Source organism: Alosa sapidissima, chromosome 18, assembly GCF_018492685.1.
Source record: "Alosa sapidissima isolate fAloSap1 chromosome 18, fAloSap1.pri, whole genome shotgun sequence".
NCBI lineage: Eukaryota > Metazoa > Chordata > Actinopteri > Clupeiformes > Clupeidae > Alosa > Alosa sapidissima.
This window is the reverse complement of record NC_055974.1, coordinates 31,077,820-31,096,444: the sequence shown is the minus strand read 5'-3', so window position 1 is coordinate 31,096,444 and position 18,625 is coordinate 31,077,820. Positions and strand designations below refer to the sequence as shown.

The following is an 18,625-nucleotide window of genomic DNA, read 5'->3' as shown; positions in this document are numbered from 1 at the left end:
CTCCGCAATCATTGGTGCTAAAACGAACTGAGACAACCCACTGGAATAGCGGAAAATACACTTTCATAGGTTAGGCTAATCTGATGCATCTCGTGATCCAGCTCCATCACTTTCAGAAAGACTGCATGGCGCCAGCTTGATTCATGTCCTGTTGTAGGCTACACGCTGATCATTATCACTAGGCTAGTGGTTTAGGGCGCGATTTTTTTTCTCTCCCTTTCTGTTTTCGTTAGTCTTAACTTTGTTTTTACTCAAGTAACGGATGGGATTTTTGATGTAGCGAAGTACAATACTTAACTCAAAATGTAATCATGTAAAGTTTAAAATACCGATTTTATAAACTACTTAAAAAATACAAAATACACAGAAAAACTACTCAATACAGTAACGTGAGTAAATGTATTTCGTTACTTTCCACCTCTGTTCATAATCAACGCCATATTGAACACTGCACTCTTAAAAAAATGGGTTCTTGGGGGTGCTATATAGAACCATGCAGGTTCTTAGCCAAGTAAATTGAACCTTTTGCCTAAAAAGGGTTCTATTTCATGCACGCGAGGGTTATTTGAACTTCAACGAATTTTTATGGAACCATTCTGGACTTGATTTTAACGGTAAGTGTCACGAAACTTTTATCTCCTTTTATCACCCATTTAATTGTGTTTTCTGCAAACCACTGTATGAAGCGATACTCCTTTAAATAAAAAATAGGGGCGTTCCCCTTAAACGCCTGTGGGCGTTTTGGTTTTGTCAGCTGTCGAAACTGTCGGTCGAAACAGCTGTTAGTTTGTTGTTAACGTTAGTGTAGCTAGAAACTATCTTATCAGTTATCTCTACTAGCAGATCCATCATGAAGATAAGTTTACTTCTTACTTGTCAGGCTTACAATAAAATCAACTATTGCTTTTTTATCGATGATTTTGACCGTGTATTCGGTGTTGATGTTCATTGACATTCTCTAACGATAAATTAAGCTAGCTAATGTTAGCGTACTAGCTAGCGGATAGTTTAGCACTAGGGAGTTGAGATAACTAGCTACTAGTGCTAGCTAATCAAACGTCAGCCAGCCAACAATCCAAAGTGATACGGCAGCAGTGACATTTCACGTTTCATTACCAGACTGTTTTGTTAATTTACAAGGAAAACCTTATATAGTTCTATATATAAAGTCTATGAGGAAAACATGTCATCAAATAAATGGTGTTGAGTTTTGTCATTGGCAACACAAAATTGTCACAATAATATAAGTCAGTTAACTAACATTTATGTTTATGGTAAATGAATACACACATTGATTAATGCATGATGTAATGTTAAGTTACATACTTTACTTTTAAGTTACTAGATTTTCTCTCATTCCAGATTATAATGGTGGACAAATGGACCAAAGACGAGGTTGGCAAGTGGCTCCAAAGTTTGCATTTGGTTGATTACAAAGAAACCTTCAGAGGTATGCCTAAATGGATTTCTTCAAATGCCCATTCTGTGATGTGGTGAAATTCCAGTTAAGGAAGTATTTAACACACCTGCAGTTATTGCACAACCAGCAACCAAACTTCAATATTGTCTACAATGTGCAGATGCAGTAGAAGTTACAGAAGTGTTGCATGTTTAAGAAATCACATTTATAGAAAACACAGAGAAGCTTTACAGCCAACAAGTTCCAGTTCAGAAACAACAGTGTTTGAGCAGGTACAAGAGGACGATGTTTTCGATGTAGATGATGAGGATTGTGATGAAGTAAATGGAAGATCTTTGCCAACAAATGATTTGGACACACTTTTGTCTGGACTGAAACAGCATGTGGCTCTTTTTATTTTAAATCTCCAAGAGAAGCATCTTTTACCAAAAGTGACGCAAGACACAATTGTCACAAATCTACAATTTGTTTTGAAGTTCTTTCACCAAAATTATGATGAAATCATAAAATTCCATTTAGAAAATTCAGGCTTCAGATTAGAGGACCACGAAGACTTGGATGTTTTGCTGTCCAATGACCGAGTATTCGATTCTGTATTTGAGTATGTGCAGTCAGAGTACAAAGTTCTGCAGTATAGTAAACAGCATCTTCATCTGGTAGAGCCTGTGCAAAAGGTTCTAGGTAGTAACAGCCAGGGTGGTGAAGATACCTTTCAGTATATACCAATAACTGATGTTCTAAAGACCCATTTGGAGAAACAGGATATTTTTAAGTCATTCCAAAGGACCTGTGAGAGAGCCCCAAATACTTTTCTTTTAAATGACTTCACTGATGGGGAGATTTTTCAAGGAAGTCCTTTTTATGGTGATTCTAGTATTGTGAGATTGCATCTCTATACTGATGAATTTGAAGTTGTAAACCCTTTAGGCTCCAAAAAATCAATTCACAAGCTAACAGCATTTTATTTTACAATTGGCAATCTTGAAATTTTACATCACAATTGAGGTTCATACACCTCTGCATACTGGTGAAGCACAAATTACTCCAAAAATATTCATATAGAGACATTTTACAACCCCTTATCGATGATCTTAAGACTTTATACACTGATGGGCTCTGGATCTCCTTGAATCAGCAACATATAAATTTAAAGTGCACTCTAGCTACTGTTTCAGCAGATAATTTATCAGCGCATAGCTTGGCAGGATTCACCTGCTGTTTTAGCAGTGGACGTGTGTGCAGATTTTGCATGGTCACCTATAAGTGCTTGAAGTCCCATGTGAATGAAGACAAACTTATAATCCGATCCTCTCAGGTGCACAAGTACCATCTGGAAGCACTCAAGGAGAGTAGTGAGGTTTCTAAACAGACATATGGTGTGGTCAGCAAATGTCCATTTAGTGAGCTGGACTACTTTGATGTTACAAGAGCATTTCCACCTGACTTGATGCATGATTTCTTGGAGGGCATTGTACCTGTTGTGATTTGTCACGTCATCAAGGCATTACATTCCATGCATATCGTCTCACTGACCGACATCAATGCTGAGTTAGATGCTTTCAAAATAGGAAGGAACGACAGGAGCAACATCCCACAGCAGTTATCTCAAAGTGTCTTAAAACAGACCAGACTACAAGGGTCTGCAGCACAGAATTGGTGCCTCTTCAGGATTTTGCCATTTCTTATAGGACATTATATCCCACAAGGTGAGGTCCACTGGGATATTTACCTGAAGTGTCGAGCGATAGGCGAAGTAATATTTTCCCCCTCCATAAGGAAGGGGGTAATCCCTCTTCTCTGTCAACAAATAGGTGAATTCCTTTCTGATTTCCAGTCTGCATTCCCCGAGACTTTCACCCCCAAGCTTCACTTCCTCATACACTATCCCCGTCTGATTCTAGAATTTGGCCCCTTGAAACCGCTGTGGTGCATGAGATTTGAGGGAAAGCACCAGTATTTTAAAAGATTATCCCGAAACACCTGTAATTATAAAAACCTGTGCTACACCCTCTCTAAAAGACACCAGTTAAGACAGTGCTGGGAACTCCAATCACTAGATGTACTCCATCAGAGCAACTACACTGAGGGAGAGCGACTTGTTCCATTCCGGGCTTTGTCATTGGACATCCAGGAAGGAGTGAGTAGAAAAAGTGGGATTGTGGACATCCCTAGTGAGGAGAAACTAAGTGTGGTCAGCTCCCTCCTAACCAACAATATCAAATATACTGTAGATGACAACTTCATTATAGATTCTGTGGAAGAGGATATTCCTGTCTTTGTAAAGATTGCCAAGATTGTCCAGTTTAGGGGTGTTTGGATGATATTTGGACAGTTGTTGATTCCCAAAGCGTTTGACAGACATTACCATGCCTTCAAACTGGAGGACCAGAGAACTTGGATTGTTGTTCATCCAGGGGAGGAGAAAGATTATCACGCTCTTGACTCTTACGTTTATGATGACAACTTATTTATCACACTGCATCACAGTGTGCAAAGTTAAAGGTGAACATATAGATGAACTACTTTTAGTATTACAGTGTTTAAACAACATTAGTGCACAATGAAACTATATACACTTGAACTGAGTTGACATTTTTCTTTTTTTTAAAGAACAGGACATTGATGGGGAGACACTCCTGGGCCTGACTGAAAGGATGGTGGAGAAACGTTTCCCTTTAATGAAGTCACAGGTGATGTTTATGAAGGAGCTGAATAAATTAAGAAACTCCCAGAACTCCCAGTCGTTCCCAGAACAGTAAGTAACAAGAACCCCCTGCGTCTTATATGACCCAACCATGGCCAGCAGTATTCAGTCTGCCAACCTTCCCTCCTGAACTGCAAGCTGCTCTCCAGAGGAAAGATCCTGCCTTTAAAAAGAAGGACAAATCACATATACGGGCATTATTGATTCAAGTGCTGTTTGATAATGTCACTAAACACACTTGGTAAGTTTAGTTCAAAATATAAAGCAGATTTATTTTTACTAAAAGTTATTTTCCATTTTCCCAGGGGTTTATAAACTTCCATGTTTTAGGGCCTGCTTACACAAAATAATTTTCACAGTTTTCTCTTGGTCAGTGGTGTAATGGCGTTATTTTTCACAGTTTTCTCTTGGTCAGTCGCGTGTTTTCCTAGGTTTCTCTTGGTCAGTGGCGTATTGCGTTTTAGGTAGTGTACGAACGCGGCAGACCACTCCTTAGGTTGTTAATTACCACACCCCTTGGCGCATTATTTAAAAAAGAGAGGTGCAAAATACGAAAACAAACTTTGCGCTTGGAAAATAATGAGTTTTCCACCATGCGCCAGGGTGGAAAATAGGGAACGTAGTCTGAGACTAGTCTGTGATTATAGGATGAGATTAAAAAGTCCTAAAGTAGGCCCTTAGGATGCATTTCACTAACAAATAATTATCTGTTTTAGGTATCCCAGTCACAAAATGTATGGAGATGTCCTGGGGAGTTTGATTACAAAATTTCCATTCTTAAGAGATGGCAGTTCATCTGGACATGTACGTACAGTACTGCTACTTGCAAAGACTCTTTCTGTTTTGGTTATTTTTTTTATTTCTGTGTAAATACTGTCATTTTACTATTGCAATTTGCATTGTATCCTTGTATCTAGGAGACATTGCTAGAGTGCCTCCGTAACAAATTCAAGAAGGAAAGGATTCCACTTGTGCACAACTCCACAGTCCTCCAAATGAAAAAAAAGTATGGAACCAAACAACGAATGGTGGAGCACACATCCTATGTGGACACTACCATCGAACCTGAGGTACATCAGGCTATTTGTTTTTCTGATCTTTATTCTTTTAAAAGTGTCAGGTACCAAAGAATGTTATCTTTACTCATCCTATGTGACATGAATTACTGTCCATTTCAGCTGGCAAAAAGGAGAGCAGAATTACTGGATTATTCAGCATCACACAGTAACTCCAGTTCCTCGCTTGAGGTATTTTTTGTTTTCCTTTTCATACTTCATTATTGTTGAGATACAAATAACAAGTGCCACACACATGCAAAAGAGTAACAATGAGTTTGTGGAGAATCAGCCACTCTACTGATTTGATTACACTTGTTTTATAAAATTGTGTTGTGTTTTCAGGTTTTAGAGCTGGAAGCAGTTGGAGAGGATGACACCAGTTATCAAGAGCACCTGAATTTCATCTTAAGGGAGTTGGCCAAGAAGCAACCAAATTTGGCAGAAATTAAAATCAGGATGAGGAGGACGCTATTTAAGCGCATTGAAGCAATGACTCTCCCAACAAAGAAAGTCATGGAGATTTTTCCATTTCTTGGCATCCCACAGCTAGTGAGTAAATTGTGCACAAGACAGTTAACACAATACCAACAGTGGGTATATTCTATTTATCATTCACTCTTAATTTGTTCTCCTTAAAGATGCATCATGAGATGCAAATGAAATTTGGGATAGACATGGACAGGAGCTTGCAAACTGCAATACACGAGTTGGCCCCAAGAATCATCAGGGTGGTGAAGGAGGGCAGCCAGAAAAGGTTTTCACCCTCCCTCCTTGAGCCAACAAATGAGAGATTAGAAGGTAGGTGTCTTCTGTGATCAAAAGTCTGAAAACATTCTTTTGGTTATGTAAACTAAAGCACATTGAATGACCTCTGTGTATGAAATGCGCTATATAAATAAAGTTGACTTGACCTGACTTGAGTTGACTCACACAAATTTAAGTTTGAAGAATCACTGAGAAAGAGAATCACAGAAGGAATGGAAAGATATTACTATGTATTATGTATTTTTCTTGCTGGAATGTTGAGGGATAATTGGTGTTTATGGTACATTTAGTTTTTGCGATGATGACCTCTGTGAATGATAATCTAAGCATGATGATTCATTTGGGTAAATGTCTCTTAACAGATGCTGCACTGCTGTTGCTGCCGGAACTCTTCAAGGAGAAAACAGAGTTTTTATACTCTGTTGAAGATGTAAGTGTGGTCTGTTCCAGTTCCATGATTTCAATTCATACCAAAGTTTAAAATGACCATGCCTTGATGTTTCCCCTACTTGTTTCCTCTACAGGAAGTCCACCCCTGCCCAACTGTCGTTTTCCATGGCTCCCTCAATGTGCTCAAGGCAGACACCATCAGCATCAGGCTCGATGGACTAACATTAACCACTGGGAAAATGACCATAGCCGAGGCACTCGAGTACCTCTTCAGCACTTATTTCCTGTTCAATGTATCATATCCCGCCCCTCTTGTAAATACTTTAACATTCATTCAGATATTTTTATTCCAACTCTGTCCTAACAAGAAAAATGTACAACCATTTTATGTCATTTGATTAAATATCCCCTTTATTCCCTCGATAAATTATATCTTTCTATCTTTCTTTCTTTTTTCTTATACTGTAGCTTGTTACAATAAACACATTTGTTACTTTTTAAAACCTTTGTCTTGTTTCATAATTTTCATGGCATTAAAGTTGCTGATAGAGCACATCAATTAAGCTATACTTTAAAATAAATATAATTTCTTAAAATATTAATTAAGTCATGGATTAACCTAACAATTAATTGATTAATATTATTAAAAACATATTCAAAGAACCTCTTATCGGTTTTATATAGAACCATTTTGTTTAGGCTTTAAAGAACCCTTAGGGGTTCCTTTGATGAACCCTTCAAAAAGGTTCTATATAGAACCATTTAGGGGTGCCATATATGAAGCATGCAATAGAACCATTTTTGGTTCTATATAGTACCTTTTTTTCTAAGAGTGTGGGGTTCGGATCCAGCGCCAGTCGGCTCTGACCATGCGCCAAGTTCCAAAGCTGGAAATGACGCATGGACCAACGTCGATTTTTATTGGATATTCTGTAAAAAGAGAGTCGTCCTCCAGTAAGAGGGTGGCGATAATGCACATACATTGCTTGCCACTTAACAAGAAGAAGAAAAAGTTGCTCGGGAACACGTGTGGAGTGCCCTGAAGCGCAACTTCATTTCATTGGATAACAGCGGCTCTAACTAAGAGCGGTCTGCCTGCCGTCCTGCTGCTGCAAATATGCATTCGAACATGACGTGAAATATCCGTAGTCGAACTATAAATAAACTATTCGGTTTTTAGTGCCATGTGTAGCGCATTTTTACAGTCTATGATTAGTTTGTTTTTTATTTTATTGTTTGCCATCTCATAGCGGGTGCTATAAACGTATTCTAGCGTTGGCCCATGACCAAATCAAGCCAATAGGCCTAATAGCAGTTTACTTTACTAAAACAGTTTACTTGCGCATCCACGTCGAGTTACCATCCAAATGAGGCAGCGGAGTCAGAGGCACAGTAGACGGCCAGAACATCGCCAGGCGTCCAACATTGTATAATTGCATACTTTCCGTAAATCCTAAATTATGTCCGGGGTCTGCTATTTACTTAGGCTGCGCAAAGCACAGGTATTTATTTCTTACATTGTGCGTTTTATTGTGAGACATGCGTTTTGTTTGGAGCGGCATACCAGGCTATCAAAAGCAGACGATTTTCGGTTTTGGTATGGGATTTAATTTACTTTTGGGCTTGTATTATATAGTTAAATGTTGAGACTGATGTGCACTTAAATCTAGAGGGTATTTGATGATCACTGTAAAGTTTCGTGTAGTTGAAAAAGTGTTGGAATTTCCAGCTGTTTATTGCGAGACAAGGCCTTTCACTCATTCATTGAACGTGCGCTGTGCTCTAATGGAATCTTATTGCGTAGCGAAGTAGTCTACATTGAGTTATTTTTTAATTATGCATGGTTTACTTTTTATTAAATTCGTAGGCTGCCTCGCGGCAATAATTGTGTTTCAATGTAGTAGCCTCTGGCAAGCTCCAAAGGGGGCGGCTATTGAGAGCAACGTGTTGGAGACCTATGGTGTAACGAGACAAGGGCTTAATGCCTCTGTTGTGTAATTTATTGTCTTTAATCATGTTTAGGCTATTTTTGTTCAGGACAAACAACAACGAAAGAAGATCAATACAATTGTCTTTATTTGTCATATGATCAAATAACCATAATAAAGGCTATACGTCTCCCATAGGCTCCTCAAGAAATACACACTGAATAACGTTTGGCTGTAGCCGCCGGATAGGTACCCAGGGGCGGACCTGGACACTTTGAGGCCCAAGGCAAAGGATCCCGAGGCCCCTCCGAGCGTGCGAACTAGGTGAGGTGTTCGATCTTCCAAAAAGCCGACATCCAAAAAAATAAACAGCGTCTGCACTGACCGAATAAACTAGCCATTTTCTTTATTTTTTCTCCATTTTTCATGGTCATGTAATAATGTTCAACCGTGAATCTTCTGGGTGGTTTATCTGCATTTTTGGGGAATTCAAAGTTCTTAATTTGCACAGGGCCTTTTTTAACGATTTCAACTCGCTCTGCATCTCTTACGGTGTCTGGCCATAATGCAGGGTCGTCACTGATAACTGTATCGTGTTAGGGCTACTCACGTACTGGTTTCGTTTGCACCCAAAGCTTCTGCTACTGAAATGGTGTCCGTAGCCGCACCAACAGCACCAGTGCGGACTTCGGCAGTAACAGTGATCTTGTCCCTCACGACTGTTTCACTTAGCAGCTAGATCAACATTATAATCATCATCATCATCAGTAGAAGAATATGTAGGCCTAGTGCAAGAGCTATCCAAATAACTTTCTTCCGTGGAAGAATTCTTCGACTGGAAGAAGTTGGTTAATTTAGGCAATTTCTTTCTAAATTCTTCCTCCTTCCTCAACTCCACACCTCACCAAGACCTCGTTCAGATAGCTAGTTGCTGCTATGGTGACAGGAAGCGGACCTGCAGTCATTTGATTTTATGATGAGTTTATGAGCAATCATGAGGCAAAATATTTTTTCAATCTTTATTATGGATTAGAATATATTGTTTGGATGCGGTGTTCATTTATTAAAAAAAAAAAAAAAAAAAAAAAAAAAAAACGAAATACGACACGGGGATGACGAGGCCCCCTGGTGGCCGAGGCCCCAGGCAATTGCCTGACCATGCCTAATGGCAGGTCCGCCCCTGTAGGTACCCGCCCACCAACATGTACGCGCATGAGAGCTCATGCCCAACACGGACTTTCATGCACAGAGCTGGTTCCAAATGCTCCATGCGGCGCCATACTTGAAAATGGCGTATGCTAACATGCCGAAGCTAATCTGCATGCTCTTGACCCCCTGTGATTGACAGTCAGATCTCACACAGCCCTGCTCTGATTGGATCAGAAGAAGCGGGAGCTGTGGATTTTTGCAAAACAAATAAAAGGCTCTAGGTGGAGGTAGAGGTGCAATTTTTTTTTCTAAAACCGGCTGATCTATGTTATTCTGTCGGAGCATAGTGTCGGTTTCAGTCAATGTGATCAAAAAAATCTTGCTAACTGCAGCTTTAACCAATTATATTATCCCAAAAAAATGTATTGCATGACATCCCCTCTAACTAATAAAATCAAAGGTTTTTCAATTCAAATTTACAACATTTGTTGCTACAAGGAAGTAAAGGAGACAATACTATCTGGACACAGAGATGTGTTAAAAACAACGCAAGTTGCGTTGCTTTCAACACATTCGTTTTAAGAGTGTAGGTCCCATGACTTGGTCTCTCTATAACACGGGGCTCAGACACTCCTGGGACTGAGTCATGTGACCTCCTGTGTCTTCCTGTCCTTGTAGCCGATGAGGCTTCCATGTACAGTATGTCACATCCTGTCTTGGGGAGTAGAGGGGATTCTGTTTTTATGTCACTTCCTGGTCTGGTGCTGAATTGGAGTGTAGAGGGGGTTCTGTGTGTGTGGGTATGCGTATGTGTGGTTTTGTGTGTGTGTGTGGTTTTGTGTGTGTTTTCCCGTTCTAGTAGCAGAGTATGGAGTACAGTTGGTTCTGTGTGTGTGTGTGTGGTTCTGTGTGTGTCTGGTGGTAGAATACGGAGTGGTCTCGGTCCTGTGTTCCGTATGATTCTGTGTGGGTCTTTCAGTCCTGGTGGTGGAATACGGAGTAGAGTGTTGTCCGTGTGTGTGTGTGTTGTTTTGCCTCCGCTGTGCGTCTCTCTGAACCGCAGTCAGCTGCACTGTGGCATAGCTCACACCACCCTCCTCCCACTGCAACACATACACAGGGGGTCACAAAGTTAAACACACACATACACACACACACCGCAGGGTCACACAATACACACTAAACACACACACACACAGACACACACTTGATGGATAACTACAGTGGCATGTAAAGTGCTCTCACCTGTCCTCTACCTGCTGAAGAGCTCCCAGGTGCTGAGATGACAGAATTACAGGTGACACACAGAGACACACCTGGGGCCAAGATAGCAGAGAAGATCAAACTGAGTAGAGAAGCTAATAGGCATGCTACATGCTAATCAAGCTGAGTAGAGAAGCTAATAGCACAGAAGAGCATCAAGCTGAGTAGAGAACTCTAATAGACATGCTACACGCTAATCACGCTGAGTAGAGAACTCTAATCGACATGCTAACACGCTAATCAAGCTGAGTAGAGAACTCTAATAGACATGCTAACACGCTAATCACGTTGAGTAGAGAACTCTAGTAGACATGCTAACACGCTAATCACACTGAGTAGAGAGCTCTAATAGGCATGCTAACATGCTAATCAAGCTGAGTAGAGAACTCTAATAGACATGCTAACATGCTAATCACGCTAATCAAGCTGAGTAGAGAACTCTAATAGACATGCTACACGCTAATCAAGCTGAGTAGAGAAGTCTAATAGAGTAGAGAACGGGCTACACGCTAATCAAGCTGAGTAGAGAACTCTAATAGACATGCTACACGCTAATCAAGCTGAGTAGAGAAGTCTAATAGAGTAGAGAACGGGCTACACGCTAATCAAGCTGAGTAGAGAACTCTAATAGACATGCTACATGCTAATCACACTAATCAAGCTGAGTAAATAAGTCTAATAGCACAGAAGAAACTGGCACAGAAGAACATCAAGCTGAGTAGAGAAGTCTAATAGACATGCTACACACTAATCAAATTGAGTAGAGAACTCTAATAGACATGCTACACGCTAATCAAGCTGAGTAGAGAAGTCTAATAGAGTAGAGAACGGGCTACACGCTAATCAAGCTGAGTAGAGAACTCTAATAGACATGCTACGTGCTAATCACACTAATCAAGCTGAGTAAATAAGTCTAATAGCACAGAAGAAACTGGCACAGAAGAACATCAAGCTGAGTAGAGAAGTCTAATAGACATGCTACACGCTAATCAAGTTGAGTAGAGAACTCTAATAGACATGCTACACGCTAATCAAGCTGAGTAGAGAAGTCTAATAGACATGCTACATGCTAATCAAGCTGAGTAGAGAAGTCTAATAGAGTAGAGAATTCTAGTAGACGGGTCATAAGCTAATCGTTGTACTTCTGTATATGCCAAGCTAATCGTTGTACTTCTATATATGCCCAGGTAATCGTTGTACACCTATCATTGTACACATGTATATGCCAAGCTAATCGTTGTACATGTGTATATGCCAATCTAATTGTTGTACACGTATTATGTCAGGCTAATCGCTGTAAACGTGTATTTGCCAAGCTAATCCTTGTACATGTTTATATGTCAAGGTCGTTGTACAGATGTATATGCCAAGCTAATCGTTGTACATGTTTATTCCACAGCGTGTGGATATTTATAACCCGCCACAGCAGGGCAGATTGAGCATTATTACACAAACTTTTACACTCATTTTATGAAAACTGAGGTGGTGAAAGTGGTGGGATCAGACAGTTTTAAATGTATTTGACCTTATAAAAGTTTAAAGGATTTAACCGTTATGTTTAAGTTTTAATTAGATGTGGTCTGACCTGATTGGCTGGCTGACCGCCTCGCCCTCACACAGAAGCCCACATTCACCATCAGACTCATCAGCAGCACTGTGACCAGCGATGACACAACGAGGAGCTGCGGGATTGGCTCCCAGGACTCATCTGAAAGTGCAGTGAGAAAAACAACGTGAATTAGCTGTACTGTACTAGCATGCTAAAGCCTGTATTAGCTGTGCTGTACTAGCATGCTACAGCCTGTATTAGCTGTGCTGTACTGTACTAGCATGCTAAAGCCTGTATTAGGTGTGCTGTACTAGCATGCTAAAGCCTGTATTAGCTGTGCTGTACTAGCATGCTAAAGCTGTACTGTACTAGCATGCTAAAGCCTGTATTAGCTGTGCTGTACTAGCATTCTACAGCCTGTATTAGATGTGCTGTGCTAGCATGCTAAGGCTGACTCAGTCGTCACACACTTGTGTCGTTTGTACCTTGAACGTGCAACGTGCACTCGTATCTCGTTCTCATATTTACCTTGAACGTGCACCCGTGTCCCGTTCCCAAACACTATGCGTCCGCAGGCAGCGACGGCGCAGTAGTGTGTGTGTGCGTCATCACGACTTAGGTTCCTCCTGGACAACTGGTACACACAGCTGTGTGGAGGAGAGACAACGTCAGTAAACTACTCGCACACACTCACACACACACCGCCGCACACATACAACAGACACACGCACGCCCGCACTCACTCACTCACTCGCACACACGCACATATAAGACACACACACACACACACACACACTCACTCACAAACACACACCCAAAGTCTGCTCTCTCTCCCCTGTGTGTGTGTGTTTGACCCTGGGAGAGCACACACACCTGTTTAAGGCCCAAAGCAACACACACACACACACACACGCACACACACGCACACACACCTGTTTAAGGCCCAAAGCAACATACACGCACACACACACACACACACACACACACACTCACTCACTCACACACCTGTTTAAGGCCCAAAGCAACACACACACACACACACGCACGCACGCACACACAGACACACACACACACACACATATACACACACGCACACACACACACACACACACACACACACATACACACACACACACATATACACGCACACACACACACTCACGCACGCACACACACACATATACACACACACACACATATACACACACACGCACACACACACACACCTGTTGTCTCCACTGCTGTAACCCACTCCTGGACGTGAGTCTCCTGAGGCGAGTCGGAACCAGAACACACCGGGCTCCTCCGCACAGCTCCCAGAGTGGACAGAGCAGGTCAGCGTCACGTTACCGCCTGAGGGGGGCGACACTGAGTCCAGCTGCTCAATGACCGCATGGTCATCAGAGTCCCTGTCTAAGACAAGCAGCACATGCAGCAGGACTGATAGAGTTACTGTGATGAATAAGCACATGCAGCAGGACTGATAGAGTTACTGTGATGAATAAGCACATGCAGCAGGACTGATAGAGTTACTGTGATGAATAAGCACATGCAGCAGGACTGATAGAGTTACTGTGATGAATAAGCACATGCAGCAGGACTGTGATGAATAAGCACATGCAGCAGGACTGATAGAGTTACTGTGATGAATAAGCACATGCAGCAGGACTGTGATGAATAAGCACATGCAGCGTGACTGTGACCCCCTCATCACCCTGTGACCCCCTCACCACATCACCCTGTGACCCCCTCACCACCCTGTGACCCACTCTTCACCCTGTGACCGACTCATCACATCACCATGTGACCCATAGAGAGGATGGAAACTCTCTTTTGTAACAAGAGAGGAATATCTTACCTTTGACAAATACAACCGTTCCTTTCCCAAAAGTCACCTCAGCATAATAAACAGATCCACAGTAGTAGGTAGCTGAGTCTGTAGTCTGTGTTTGGGAAATTGTCAGATTAAAGCTGTTCGCTCCACCTTCTGGTTTAAAGCGGCCGCTCTCGTCAAAATCATTGTAGAAATTAGTATTTGGAGGGTAATGTGAGGCGATGGACACAGGCTCCTCTCCAACAGACTGTTTCATCCACAGAATACCAGTGTTCATTTCTTGAGAAGAGAAGACACACTTAAGATGAAGGTCATCGCCGGCCTCTGCAGAGATGAAGGAGGGACCCTGTGTGATCTTATCTCTGACCAGAGATCCACCTGAAATACAAAACATTAAATGACCGATAAGATACTCCGGTATGAACTCAACCACTATTTGACATAAACTGGTATAAACACTACCTTTCTCATGTTATTTTAATGTATCAGAATTATGCAGCAAAGCAAAGATTTGTATGAATTAACTCTCTCTCTCTTTATCTCTCTCTGTGTTTCTCTGATTCTGTCTTTGTGTGTGTGACCAATAACATACACATGAAGTCACACACACACACACACACACACACACACATATACACACACTCTCTCTGTGTGTTTCTCTGATTCTGTCTTTGTGTGTGTGAGTGTGTGTGTGACCAATAACATACACATGAAGTCACACACACACACATACACACACACTCTCTCCCTCTCTCTCTCTCTGTGTTTCTCTGATTCTGTCTTTGTGTGTGTGAGTGTGTGTGTGACCAATAACATACACATGAAGTCACACACACACACACACACACATATACACACACTCTCTCTCACTGTCTCTCTGTTATGGGACCATCAAATGATTTAAAATGGTACAACACATCATAACTTACAGTATCATACAAGACCATAGAGAAACAGTGACGGTGCATAATAACTGAATTTAATGAATGATTGTGATTTGACCAGAGCATGGTGGCAATAAAAATAATGATAACAAACAAAAAGAAAACCCTGACAGCACATAACTTCGGGGAAATGGATATTGGCTGACTCCCTAAGAGAAACAAAAGACAAGTTTTGTTGTGAGTTTTCCAGGTCCTCTAACTACTGTGCTAAACTAAACCTAAACTATGTAACGTGAAAACCCATCACCAAATACCACCAGCTCTAAACAGAAATCCTAAACTAAAAGACAACAAAGATAGTCTCATACGGAAAACGTGCTTGTGGAACAAAATCTGTATAACTAATACGCTTATATACTGTATCTTATAAGCATATTAGTTATCCACCTCTTTGTCTTATACACCATTAACAAGCATTAACAAGCTGCGTGTTAACAGTTAATTAATGTTATTAAAGGATAACAACAGTAAACTAACTGTTAGTAATGAATTGTTAACTGCTTATTATGCACTGTTAATACCTAATAAGCACATGTTATTCTAAAGCGTTACCCAAAAAATATTTATTGGTCCATACAGAAATGAAAGATGATGTAAATTAGTCCACACTTGAATTTCCCCTGGGGATCAATAAAGTATCTATCTATCTATCTATCTATCTATCTCTCTATCTATCTATCTATCTATCTATCTATCTATCTATCTATCTCAACATCAAGGTCTCAATGAAATAACTGTTTAAAGTGATTTGTAAAAGAAAAGTGTGATCGAAAAAGTGTTTGTAACTAAGCTACCGTATTGTAGCTACCATGCCCTCTACCCTGGCGTGCACCGGCGCCATATGCCGTGATGCCTACTACTTCACCACTCGCGGGTACTCGCAGGTATAATTTATTTATTTATTTATTAAATAAATAAATAAATTATAATTCAAACTAATTAATTGCAAACATTCATAACTAATCCAAACCAATTTCCCAATTAATATAAATAATAACATTCAAGACATTAAAGGGGATCTTAGTCATAAATATGGACATGACAAATTCATGGTGATATTATGAACATGACGACTGCACTGCTCGATCGTTTCTTTTTGCAAACAATTCAAAACACCAAGGAAAAAGTTTTCGTTTCTGTGGCTAGTGGCTGAGAGCGCGTTGGCTCTGCTTGATATGTCAGCGGGGTAATCTGAGGTGAATGACTCCACACAAAAACAAAGCTTATAATGTTTCACCACACTATTTGAGTTAAACGAGCACAATGGTGTCTTGGAACCAACTCGTGTTCCATATGTCTTGGAATGGTTGTCTGAGTGAGTTTAGAGGCCCCAAACGGGGCTAAATAGCATGCCCCCATAGGTTAGCGTTATAGGTAATTTCAAAGCGCTGGCATCCAGGGCAGATCTCCGGTTTGGTCGAATCAATTTTTGTCAGGTTTTTTGCTTACCCCAACACGTGGTGACCCTAAGGAAAATGCTTGTGGGGTTAAAAATGGCCGGAAATTCCCCTTTAACCAATAAAATGGCTATAACAAAATCAATAAATGAACACAAAAGACTAAACAAAGAATGTGACGTGCCAGTGAGGCACCATGCGAAGCTGCCCTGCGTCTGCCAACGGGAGCGGATGGGAAGTGAGAGCACTCGGACGTCAGAAAGGGCGTCTTTTTTAGAAGTTGCCCAAACCCACAATCAGCATCTAGCGGAACGCAACATGGCCAGTTGGGGAACAGAGAAGGAATAGCAGAAATGTGCAATGGGACCAAGTAGCGCAGCAGTGCAAACACCGTTCAACTCCCCCTAATAGCATAACACCCTCTCTCTCCCTCCCTCTCTCTCCTTCTCTCCCTCTCTCTCCCTCCCTCCCTCTCTCTCTCAGTCTCTCCCTCTCTCTCTCTCTCCCTCTCTCTCTCTCTGTGTCTGTCTCCTTCTCTCTTTATGTGTGTGCATGTGTTTAGAAGTGAGATCAGGTTTCTATGTAAGCTGTAACAGTGATCGTGGAGAACAACACCCCCACACAGTGGAATTTAGATTAGTGTGTGTTGTTCAGGCATAAGGTGTCACAGCAATAATAGTATTTACAGTAGTAGTACAACATTCAGTCATTTGAAGTGTGTGTGTGAGCTGTGAGAGCAGGTTTGTTTGTGTGTAAAGTTTGTGTGTGTGTGTCTGTGTGAGAGAGAGAGAGAGATTTGGTTTGTTTGAGAGGATACTTACACACAATAGAGAGAGAACACAATAGCAGCAGTCCCCATAAGCTGTCCATGGTGTGTGTGCGTGTGTGTGTGTGCGCGTGCGTGTGTGTGTGTGTGCGTGTGTGTGTGTGTGTGTGAGAAAGAGAGAAAGAGAGGATACTCACACGCAGTAGAGAGAGAACACAATAGCAGCAATCCCCATAGCCTGTCCATGATGAGTGTGTGTGTGTGAGAGAGAGAGAGAGAGAGAGGATACTCACATGCAGTAGAGAGACAACAGAATAGCAGCAATCCCCATAGCCTGTCCATTATGTGTGTGTGTGTGTGTTCTCAGCTGACTGTATAGTACAAGTCTGACAGCTTACACACAGGATACAGGATACACAGAAGAGAGATGTCAAAAAGAAAACTTCAGACACTTTCCCACACACACACACACACACACACACACACACACATCTAACACTCCTACTGACAGAGCAGAGGCCCCACCCCACACACACACACACACACGTACACGTACACACACACGTACATGTACACACACTCGCATGACATTTTGTGATGCAAAATATGACACATTTAAATTGACGCACCTACTGGTAGAGCAGAGGCCAACAGGAAGAGCACTTTACTCTCTACCCTCTCCCACACACACACACGCACACACACACACACACACAGGGCGCACGCGGGCATGCACACACACACACATACACGCTCACACACACACACACAGGGCGCACGCGGGCATGCACACACGCACACACACACACATACACGCGCACACACACGCACGCACACACACACACGCACACACACATATACACACATAAGGCTAGGCTACATTACCCCTCCCCCTCTGGTTTAGAGAGTTGAGAGTGGTGGTAGTACAAGGGCCTCTACCAAAGGGGACTGCGTGATACCTTTTAGGCGCACCACATTTGGACAAACTGTTTTGTCAGTAAAGGGAAATAAATATTGGAATAGCCTGCCCCCCGCAATAAGGGACTGTCTCTCATACATTAATTTTAAAACTCTGCCAATTTAGAAAACCAAAGCTGCACTCACTTTTAAACTGCCTCACACATTTCACTATGTGTGACAATCACTTGTTCTCTTGTACTTTGTCTTGGTTGTTGTTGCTAGTGTTTTGTCTTGCCTCTCAAACTATGAGGGTGTTGTATGCTTGTTACTTGTTTTTATGTTTCTTTTTGTATCTGCTTAGGGACAATAGATGAAAACTAGCTATGGTGCTAACTCTAGCATATCTTACATTGTGTACTTGTACTAATGTCCATTAATATGTACTGTCCCTATCTAAATAAACAATTAAATAAATAAATAAATACATTTAAAAAATACACACACACACACATACATGATGACATTTGATGATAAAAAAGTGACATATTTAAATTTCAT

General features: G+C 41.3%; 2 protein-coding genes across 5 annotated transcripts; one reads left to right on the top strand and one right to left on the bottom strand.

Annotated features, from left to right (window-relative positions):
* The first annotated feature begins 453 nt into the window (after window positions 1–453).
* On the top strand, window positions 454–6,735 carry LOC121689355. The gene is made up of 10 exons (XM_042069087.1): window positions 454–614; window positions 1,363–1,450; window positions 4,031–4,175; window positions 4,841–4,928; window positions 5,042–5,194; window positions 5,303–5,371; window positions 5,525–5,731; window positions 5,821–5,980; window positions 6,310–6,377; window positions 6,472–6,735. The coding sequence occupies exons 2-10, from the start codon at window positions 1,369–1,371 to the stop codon at window positions 6,733–6,735; spliced, it is 1,236 nt and encodes a 411-aa protein (XP_041925021.1). The 5' UTR covers window positions 454–614; window positions 1,363–1,368.
* Window positions 6,736–9,768: 3,033 nt separating this feature from the next.
* On the bottom strand, window positions 9,769–17,597 carry LOC121689821. 4 transcript variants are annotated; one of them, XM_042070048.1, is made up of 7 exons: window positions 17,461–17,597; window positions 14,085–14,438; window positions 13,453–13,639; window positions 12,755–12,873; window positions 12,263–12,385; window positions 10,660–10,730; window positions 9,769–10,517 (listed from the first exon to the last, which is right to left on the bottom strand). In XM_042070048.1, the coding sequence occupies exons 1-7, from the start codon at window positions 17,507–17,509 to the stop codon at window positions 10,161–10,163; spliced, it is 1,260 nt and encodes a 419-aa protein (XP_041925982.1). In that variant the 5' UTR covers window positions 17,510–17,597; the 3' UTR covers window positions 9,769–10,160. The 4 variants fall into 4 exon arrangements, with proteins under 4 accessions (XP_041925982.1, XP_041925981.1, XP_041925983.1 ...); XM_042070047.1 differs by lacking the exon at window positions 17,461–17,597 and adding an exon at window positions 17,365–17,425; XM_042070049.1 differs by lacking the exon at window positions 17,461–17,597 and adding an exon at window positions 17,365–17,425 and having other exon boundaries at window positions 13,453–13,594.
* Window positions 17,598–18,625: the final 1,028 nt, after the last annotated feature.